This window comes from Chiloscyllium plagiosum, chromosome 12 (genome assembly GCF_004010195.1).
Source record: "Chiloscyllium plagiosum isolate BGI_BamShark_2017 chromosome 12, ASM401019v2, whole genome shotgun sequence".
In the NCBI taxonomy this organism is placed as follows: Eukaryota; Metazoa; Chordata; class Chondrichthyes; order Orectolobiformes; family Hemiscylliidae; genus Chiloscyllium; species Chiloscyllium plagiosum.
In genome coordinates this window covers 84,265,933-84,276,866 of record NC_057721.1, presented here as the reverse complement: position 1 = coordinate 84,276,866, position 10,934 = coordinate 84,265,933, and the positions used below count along the sequence as shown (strand labels likewise).

Here is a 10,934-nt window from a genome sequence, read left to right as displayed (position 1 = left end):
CCTGGGGTGGGGGAGTCCAGAACTAGACGGCATAGGTTTAGGGTGAGGGGGGAAAGATATAAAAGAGACCTAAGGGGCAACTTTTGCACGCAGAGAGTGGTACATGTATGGAATGAGCTGCCAGAGAATGTGGTGGAGGCTAGTAAAATTGCAACATTTAAGAGGCATTTGGATGGGTATATGAATAGGAAGGGTTTGGAGGGATATGGGCCGGGTGCTGGCAGGTGGGACTAGATTGGGTTGGGATATCTGGTCGGCATGGACGGGTTGGACCGAAGGGTCTGTTTCCATGCTGTACATCTCTATGACTCTATGACTGTATAATGGCTGAGTAGGTTGGATCTATACTCATTGGAGTTTCAAAAAATGAGAAGTGATTTTATTGAAACAGAGTAGAGATGGGGTAGAATTTAACAGGATGGATGCTGGGACAAAGTTTCCCATCAAAAAGGAATCTCAATCTAGGGTCAACATTTAAAAAATAAGGGATTTATACTGAAACTGAGCGGGAATATCTTCTCTCAGATGATACCCAGTGCTTGGAATTCTCTTCCCCAGAAAGCAGTGAGGGTTAGCTCATATGTTCAAGGCTGAGCGACATTGGTGACTGATTGATGGGGGAATTGAGGATTATGGTGGAATGGGCAGGGTGGGGGTGTGGAGGTTTAGGAAAGTGCAGTTATCATTGGAATCACATCAGCCATGATGATTCTGTGGGTCTGAGCTGACTCCTGCTCCTTATTCCTATGATCTGAAGCACTGAATAGGAAGAGGAGGCATTTAGGTGAGCCCTGAAGGTAGGTAAAAGAAGACCGTTTTTGCTGAACATTTCAGAATGACAGCAGAATAATTTCAGTTTTAATTAATTGTCCTGAACAGATTTAAGGCATTCTTGTCATTAAAAATAATTCTATTTGATGTCCTCAGTAAAACCCTGCATACAAATTTGCAGTCACTTGTGGTATTTTGGTCGTTGATTCATGCCACTGTCAAGACTTTTAATGATGCCAGCAGGTGCCTCTGGGAGAAAATGAAACTGTGGAATTCTTCAGGGAATAATCAAAGCATCTCGAACTGCAAGACAGTACAAATTAGTCATTGGCCATGCACCGTTGCTATGAGGAGAGTAGCCTACCCTGCTTTACTGCTGTAAAGGATAAAAGGAAACTGTGAATTCTAAAAGATGGCAAGGCACATTCATACAAGGTGGATAAAGTTGGGCTTGGACACCTGGACAAGACCAAACTAAAGTTGAGAGACTCAGGGAATTTGGCTGCAGGGAATGGAGTGCAATGGGAAACAAATCAAAAGACAAATGAACCTGGACCTGATTGAGAGACTGAAGGAGTTGTCCTGACTCTGAATCCAAGCACTGTGTCAGGAACAGTCCCCAGACAGTGCAGCTTGCTCTTAGCCATTATTGGTATCAGAATCAAAAGAAAACCCGCATTGGTATGGTGTCATTCTCAACTGGTGAACAACTTAAAGTCAATGAAGAATTTTAGCAGTGTAGTTGCTGGAAAGTAGGCAACCTGGAAGTTGATTTGTGCACAACAAGCTCCCACAAGGACATAATAGTCCTCACACGACACTCGCATTCTGGGGTCAGTACTGGGAACAGTCCAAAGACAGTGAAGCTCCCTCTCTCTCCACCTGAGATGGAGTGTAGTTACAAAGTTTAGGGATCTCAATGCACACTGTGCGCGGACTGCACTGATTCTTTCATTCTCCAATAAATTGTCAGGTTTCTGACACTCTGTATATGTCATTTTGTGTGAGTAAAGCAAGCTGCCTGACAAAGAACATTAATCTGACTTTCAATCATATCAAAACCTGGCCAGGTACAGCTGCAGTCTCCTCCCAGGAACACACATGAATCATTCCATTATTCTCATGCTGAGGGGTTAATAAGACTAGCTTTTGGGCTTTTTTATTCCCAATGGGTATCATTGTATTTCTGAAGGATGGAACAAGGGCTTAAATACATTTTTGCTGAGCTTTTTTGATGAATTTAGGCAGACAGGAGTTCAGATTCAGAAACGGAATCACATGAAGCAGCTCTTAATTCAGCAAAAAAAATCCCCAAAGGTTTCCTTAACCAGCAGCAGATTATAATAAACAAACAACAATCAGGAACAAGTGCCCTGTGAAAACATATTGAACAATTTCAGTACGAAAGCTCATTGGAGACAGAAAGCAGCAAACAGGACGAATTGGGAAATACTACACATTCCAGAAAGTGTTAGCTCTAATGACTCAGTAATGAGAGTTCATTCACATAGAACAGGTTAGAGATTTGTGTTGAGATTCAAATTGTTCAAATAAGGTTTGGATGGACAAAGTTCAGATGGACATCAATTTAACAAAGAAACATGCAGAACAATACAGCACCAAGGGCAGAGACCATGTACAGGGTAGGGACAGTGGGAGAATGAAGGTAAACTCCTGAGCTTCTGGGCGATGGTGGGTACCCTCTATTAGCACAGTGTTATTTGACCATATCTCCCAAGAGAGCAAAGCGCCTGGACTAAATGGAGGCGAGTGTTTGGATGGTCACTGCGGGCTCTTAGAGTACGTGGTTTGAGCTGGGTTAACACAAGATCTCTGTTTTCTTCAGACATATTGTCAGGCCCAAGTTGAGCTGCAGCTATACAAAACCCTGATTAGACCCCATCTGGAGTACAATGCGTACATCTGGGCACCACATCTTAGGAGGGATATACTACCCTTGGAGGGAATACAATGTAGTTTTTGTTATTCACTCATGGGATGAGGGCATTGCTGGTGAGGCCAACATTCCTCACCCACCCCAGGGGCAGTTAAGAGTCAACCACATTGCTGTGGGTCACTTCAGGGGTAAGTTATGAGGAGAGGTTATATAAATTAGGCTGGTTTTCCATAGAATTTAGAAGGTCATGAGCGGTCACAAAGTCTTCAAGACAGGGTAGAAAAAGATAAACTATTTCCACTGGTTGGGGATTCTAGAAGCAGGGGCATAGTCTGACAGTGAGGGCTAAATCGTTCAGGCGAGATGTTAGGAAGCACTTCCACACACAAAGGGTGGGCGAGTTTGGAGCTCTCTCCCACAAATGGTGATGGATGCTAGATCAATTAGAACATAGAATATTACAGCGCAATACAGGCCCTTCGGCCCTCGATGTTGCGCTGACCTGTGGAACCGATCTGAAGCCCATCTATCCTACACTATTCCATTATCATTCATGTGTTTATCCAATGCCCATTTAAATGCCCTTAATGTTGGGCAGTCTACTACTGTTGCAGGCAGTGCATTCCACGCCCCTACTACTCTCTGAGTAAAGAAACTACCTCTGACATCTGTCCTATATCTATCAACCCTCAATTTAAAACTATGTTCCCTCGTGCTAGCCATCACCATCCTCTGGCAGCATATTCCAGGCACTCGCTACACTTTTTTTGTGAAAAACTTGCCTTGAAACCTCTTTTAAACTCCCCCCTCACACCTTGTACCTGCGTCCCCTAGTAATTAGATTAGATTACTTAGATTACTTACCCCTTAATTGACCCCTCCACTCTGGGAAAAAGCCTCTTACTTTCTACTCTCTCCGTGCCATTCACAATCTTATAAACTGCTATCAGGTTGCCCCCAAGCCTCTGGCATTCCAGAGAAAACAAACCCAGTCTATCCAAGCTGTCTTTCAGGTTATGCAGGCCTTGAGTCTTTGTACGTTCCTCCTGATTTTATGTCAAGGTCCTTGAGTGTGGGCTGGAGCACGGCTAAGAAGGCTATGACAGTCAGCACTGGAGCCAATCCACAGGACTGCTTGGTGCTGATGGTGACAAGAAAGACTAGCAATGATCTACCATCAGGCTGATCATCATCATCATCATCATCATAATCACTGTCACACCATCAGGAACCATGTGACTGACACACATCCCATTGATCAGTTCATGGCAGGTCAAATCCATCAACTGCTCTTCCCCGTTTACAGGATCAAAGTTCTCATTCACATCAATGGGTGCCCTAGAGAGGACCTGATTCTGTTCCCTGGACTTTGGTTCAATTGGACATGCTGCAGAGCTGATATCCCCAGATCCCTGACCTGCATGGGAGCTACACCGAGATTCCAGGTTCACAGAGTCAATGCAGTGAGTCACAAATGCAATCCCGTGATGTTAGACTAAAAGGCCCAGGAGCAGCATTAGCCCATTCAGCCCACTGAGTCTGCTCTGCTATTTGATCATGCCTGATATGTTCCTCAACCCCAAACTCCTGCCTGCTTCCAGAAACCTTCATTCCCTTATCAACCAAGAACCTATCGATCTGTGGCTTAAATGCAATCAATGATGACTTTTTTTGAAAGAAATGATATTGCAGGTGGACTTGTTCCCTTTCTGATTGTAAAGAATAGTCTTGGGGCACAATTTCTTGACAATATGAGTGCCTTTGTGCTTGCATCTTTTGGATGGGATGCCAACAGCTCCTGATGACTTGGTCATAAAAAGCTGCTTAATGGCCTTGGTGACTTAGCATCTGCCACTGTCATCATTTACCCATTGTCATTGGGCTTGGCACATCTATTTCAGCTGATGGCATCTTGCTGACTAGCCGACTGTTGGACTAAATTTAAGTGTAGAGAGCCGGTCACCCGTCCCCAGCCAGGACAGCAATTGCTCACTGCTTCAGGCAGGGCCTCAGCGCAGAACTGGATGCTGGAGGCTGGATTTGAAGTTGTCTGAGTCTTGGATGAGCTGCTGAGCAGGCTGCAGACCTTGCCTATCTGTGACATTGCCATCCAGTCTGTTAGCACTGTTTTGTCATCCACACTGTCACTGGCAACTGGGATCGACTCAGTTAGTTATTGCATAAACTGCCAATCAATAACCCACCAGCCCTGCAAACCCAGAGATGCCTGGTATAGAGGTCCAAAGCATAGGGAGATACTGCCCACAGAGGGGAGATTATAGGGCATGGAGAAGGTACAGAGCATGGAGGGAAATACAGAGTATAAAGTGAGTTACAAGGCACAGAGGGGTAGATACAGAGCATGGAAGCTAGACACGGAAGGGCATGGAAGCTATTAAGAATATGCGGAGTTAGAGAGCATAGTTGGTAATACAGAATGTGGGGTTAGTTTCATGGCAGGGGGGTAGATATAGAGCTCTGAGGATTATACAGCACATGAGGGAGAAAGAAGGCATGGGCAGTTACAGGGTACAGGGGAAGGTTACAGGGCACAGAGTTGGTATATAATGCTAATAGGGGAGCTGTAGTGAACAAGGTTGTACAAGTTGTACTGGGGGGAGGATACAGTGTAAAGAGGAGAGATATAAGCCACAGGCTGGGAGGAGATGTGATGCACAAGATAAAATGCTGCTAACAAATGGCAAATTTAATAATGAGTGATTTGTTTCTATGGAAACCTCACTCGAAGGTGGAATTTATCGAGCTTTGGGGTCAGAGATTCACCTTGCAATGAGTACAGTTACTCTGTTACAGATTCATAAGGAACCAGGAACTGGCCATTTTCCATCAGAAACTCACGTCACCAATTCTCAAATCTCAATCAAACAGCACGCTTCCATTCCCAGATATTTTTTAATAAATAGGTTGTTTTTCCAAAATGCTGCAGCGAATATTCTCCCAGTTTTGCTCAATGTTGAATCTCTAGTTCCTAGGTGATCCCTGAAGCTGATTGGCTACTCATGCTGGATTGGAGAGAGGCCGAGTCTCTGGAACGTGGAATACCATTCTGGGATCACTCAGGCCGGAAGAATGAGACTGGGGGAGGGACCGGAGGATGAAGACAATGACTTCAAAATGAACCGGAACAAGGAGTGGGGAAAACACAGAGCAATGGTGTCATTAGAGAGAGACAACTTGTGGGGATTTGACTTGAGTGTCACTGTGCCTCAGGCAAAGGGAGAGATGGAGAAGGAGGGTCCTTCATGGTAAGCTCAGCTGGTGCAGGAATTGAACCCACTCTGGTAGTGTCACTCTGCATCACAAACCAATCTTCCAGGCAACTGAGCCATCTGACCCCACCTAGCCATCTCAAACTAGCTGCATCTTCAGCAGTAATTGGGCTCCGAAGGCTCAGAATCAGAGTCTGGTATTTTGAGCATAACAAAACCCCTGCAATCCCAATGAGTGACAGCTCCTGACTCTAAGGGCTGAGTTTGAAGTGAACACTGAGCCTTGTGCAGCACACGGTGGAGCTTTGTGCTGGCAGCAAAGAAGGTTGGTGATGTCAAAGCTGGAGATTCAAAACCGCTGACAATTCTAAACACTGCGCTATGAATTTTACTAGCCATCCCTCATTAATTAAACTTGACGTTAGAGAGACAGGCAGACCATTGGCTACCTTGAGGCCAATCAGGCAGGCAGCCAGCAATGTGTATGTATCAGAGTGTGTGCAACTTGACTGTGTTTCTGGATGATCTCGGATACCAATGAAGATGATAAACATGAATGAAGCAAAGTTGCAACTCTAAAAAAAACACACAGTAGAAAATAGAACAATGACACTGATGGGTGGTATGGTGGCTCAGTGGTTAGCACTGCTGCCTCCCAGCACCAGGGCCCCAGCCTTGGACGACAGCCTGTGCGCATTCTCCCTGTCTCTGTGTAGGTTTCCTCTCACAGTCCAAAAATGTACAGGTTAGGTGGATTGGCCATGCTACATTGCCCTATTGTGTGCAGGTTGGGTGGGTTAGCCGTGGTAAATGCAGAGTTACAGGGATAGGGTAGGGGGTGAGTCTGGGAGGGAAACTCTTTGGGGGGGTCAGTGTGGACTCGATGGACCAAATGGCTTCCTTCTACACTGTCGGGATTCTATGATTTTTTGGAATGTAGTAGAAAAACAGTTTTTTTGTGTAATTGTGGAAATTTCTACCACTCAGAATTGTGGAGGTTAATAAATACATTTAAATAAATACATTTCAAAAGAAGCTAGATAAACTGATGATGGTGAAAGGAACAAAAGGATATTTGAATCAGTTTAGTGGAAGTGAGGTGGGAGCATGGAGCATAAATACTGGATCATCTGGGACTGATGGCCTGTTTTTAACTGCCTCATAGTACACACAGGCACAAAAACTATTTATTTCCTTAAGAAACTCATTCCTCAAATTCATTCAGGAATAAAACACTCAAAGATCAAACACCACTGACAATAGCTTCCCTTCCTGTGTTGTTCCCTCTGGTGTTCCCTAGGATTGATCCTTGACCCCTCCCATTTTCTCATATACCTACGACCCCCTCGGTGACATTACCCTGAAGTGTCACTGAGTTATGTACAATAATACAACAACAACCTTTAGCAGCTGCTCTTTTATACACCGACTGCATGTGCAGCTCCCATCCATCACTCACCATCGGCAGTCAGGCTCTGGACTTTGAAACACCTTCACAAATTACATTGTTTTCTTTTCCATCCTCAAACCCCACCTTTCACTCAGTTTGTGTTTATTCTCCCTCAAATCCCCTCCTTCAGTTTGACATGGATTTTTATTTGATGATGTCTCTGTTAACCACCTTGGGATGTTCTTCAAGGCATTATATGAAGTGCAGGTTGTTGTTGTGTTATTGGCAACGTTTATAACGAGTGAAAGATGTGTAACTGAGAGAGTTATAATTATGAGCCAAATAATGAGGATAGGACACCCTGGAGTCTTCAGTAATTAAAGATTAATCTCCAGGATGCTGCTGGGAGCAACCCAGGAGAAAAACCCAATGGAGCAGTAAACAAAATTGTTCCTTTTTAATTTTCTTTGACGCCTTTCTTTATTAATCATAATTCACTGTTTGATTGACAGTGAAGAGCCACTCAAAGAGAGTTAGTGACGTATTGGTAATGTCACTGAATTAGTATTCGAAAGTTCCAAATGAGTGTTGTGGGAAACATGGATACAAACCCCACATAGCAAATGATGAAATTTCAACTCAATAAAGATCTGGAATTAAATGCTAAAGACAATTGTTGTAACAGCCTGTCTGGTTCATTATGAAAGGAAATCTGCTTTGTTACTGTCAATCTGCCTCTTGAAATGATCTAGAAAGCCCTTCAAGGGAAATAGAGAATGGACAACAAATTTTGGCCTTCTCATGATGCCCACATCCCAAATAGGGATAAGGAAAACAACATGAAGACTGCACTTTTTCCCGTTGGTGCAGGACAAGGCACAGCATGGATTGACATGGTGACCAATAGTGAGAGCTTGGAGACAGGAGGTTGTGTGGTGAAACCTTTGGATAAGACTTCAACCAGAGCTGGGAATTATTGTAACAGAGAGGATGGTGAGTGATGTAATTCAGGTTAGAGTGTGCAGCAGATGGAGGTGGGTCTTTGTAGAAGGGAAATGGGTTCCCTTTTTTAACATTGTTGAAGACACAGTTAAGAATGTTCCAACAGCGCTGACAGCAAAGCAGGTAGCACTGCTGTGAAACCACCATTTAAGCATTGCATTGTGAACACAGTAAACACATCACCAAATCACACTGTTTTCCAGAATTATTCCATAACAAGTACAAGAGGTTCACTGACCTTTACTTTTGGTCTTCGTTGCAACCACTGGGAGGATAAAGAGCGAGAGCAATGGGTGAAGAAAACAGACAAAGATGAGGAATTAGACTGATGTTTGTTTAGTAACAGCACAAAGAAACTGTACCTTTGTATTGTACTGACTGCCAAGCAGCTTTACAGTGGATTTACTGAAGGATGGGTACAATTTCCTTGACACCGTTTTGAAGCAAGCAACTATATTAAGTGACTGTATAGAACAGAATACACATTACACATTGTAGCTCAGATCACTCAATGACCCCATCACTAGTGGTATGAGACAAAGATTGAAAGATGTTTGTTGAGTCAAGATATTCAGGGATAGGGAATGAAGGTGGGTAAAGGGGTTTGAGGTACAGGCCAGTTATTATCTGATTGAACCAAAGAACATGCTTGATGACTGAATGGTCACCTTGTGTTCCAACGATCTTGAAACATGAACACACTGTGTTAGAGAATATGAGTGACCCCAGAAATCCCAACACTCCCCCCTCATACAACCTCTGACATCCTACTGACATGCACACACTCACACACATAAACACCAACTGAAATCTATTCACACTGACACACACCCCGACACACACCCATGCATTCACAGTCACACACACATCACTCTTCCTTGCTCAGCAAGTGGCGAAAATGGAGAAGGGCTGAAAATAGTTTCAAGATTCAAGACTCACTTTAATCTCAGAATACAAGGAACACTCCAAATAAGTGCTTCATTCTCGCTGAACCTTTTATAAAACAGCTTTTCAGAAACAATCACTGTCTCAGCCCACATTTGATGAGGTCATTTTCCATAAAATTAGGTTTCATAGAAAGAGCTCACACACATTAATTTTAAAAATGAAAGCTAGAAAGATGCAATATTACTTTATTTGCATAATGCATTTATCCTGGGTTAACTTCTGCATTCAAACAGCCAAGAAAGGAATGCCGTAAAAACAGTTTAATTGGTCATCATTAACATTTGTAGGTGAAGGTTGAGAATCAAAAGTACAAGCAAAGGAGATAAGTGGTTAGTTGCTGTTACTTTGTTAAAGACAGGGGTCCTTTCACATCTACCAGATTCACTGGGACAAGATCCTGAAGGAATAGCCCCTCTGAGCATATGGTACTCCCTCAGGTCTGCCTGGAGTCAAAATACAATTCAAACCTTCAACCTTCCAGAGTCATGGCTGAGAGAATGACCAAACTGATCAAGTAAAGAATATCATTTGTATTTCAGGTGCTGTGTATGGAGTTACAAATCCAGATTGAGAATTGGTTGACAAACAGGAAGCAGAGGTTGGGAATAAATGAGCCTTTTTCTAAGTGGCAGACAATACCGAGTGGGATGCTACGAGGATCAGTGCGTGGGCCACAGCTATTCACAATATTTATATAAATAACCTGGACGAGGTAAACCAATGCAACATTTTTAAGTTTTCTGATGACACAAAACTGTCTCCAATTGTAAGTTGTGAAGAGCATGCAAGGAGACTCCAAGGTGATTTCAACAAGTTGAGTGAGTGGGTAAACAGATGCAGTACAATGTGCCTAAATGGGAACTTCTATACTTCAATGTGAAAAACAGAAAGGCAGAGTTTTATTGAAATGGTGATACGGTGGGAAATGTGGATGTACAAAGGAATCTGAGTGTCAGTCAGTTAATGAAAGTAGACAGGCAGGTGCAGCAACAATTCAGAAGATGAGAGGTATACTGACGTTCATTGTAGAGGATTTGAGTTAGAAGTGGGATGTCTTACTGAGGTGACTGGGTAGCACAGTGGCTCAGTGGTTAGCACTGCTGCCTCACAGCACTAAGGTCCCAGGTTTGATTCCAGCCTTGGGTCTGTGTGGAGTTTGCACATTCTCCCTGTATCTGAGTGGGTTTCCTCTCACAATCCACAGATGTGCAGGTCAGGTGAATTGGCCATGCTAAATCACCCACAGCATTAGGTGCACTAGTCAGAAGGAAATGGGACTGGGTGGGTTACTCTTCAGAGGGTTGATGTGGAGTATTGTGTACAGTTTTCTAAGACAGGAGAGATATTGTAAATCACCCTATTTGGGGTTGTTAGGGCACACTCCTGGGATAGATGGACTTTCAACCCAGGCCAGAGGCAGGGGCACTATCATACATGACAAATATCGAACAAAAAGGAGCTATACTTGCCATAGAGGGAGAGCTGAGGATGTTCACCTGGCTGATACCAGGGACAGCAGGACTATCCTATGAGGAAAGGTCAGTTTGACTGGGCCTGTATTCACTACAGTCAAAAAGTGTGACACTGGAAAAGCACAGCCAGTCAGGCAGCATCCAAGGAGCAGGAGAGTCGACGTTTCAACCATAAGTTCTTCATCAGGAATGTGGGGAGTTGAGGGGGATAAACGGAGGGGGGT

At 43.8% G+C, this 10,934-nt stretch overlaps 1 protein-coding gene across 1 annotated transcript in view; it reads right to left on the bottom strand.

Moving 5' to 3' along the window:
* LOC122554859 (cell adhesion molecule 2-like) overlaps positions 1 to 10,934 on the bottom strand; it is an 802,068-nt gene that overhangs the window by 214,411 nt on the left and 576,723 nt on the right. Inside the window, exon 2 of the mRNA XM_043700205.1 lies at positions 8,529 to 8,555. Coding sequence (XP_043556140.1) covers positions 8,529 to 8,555 — 27 coding nt within the window. The remainder of the gene's footprint in view (positions 1 to 8,528; positions 8,556 to 10,934) is intronic.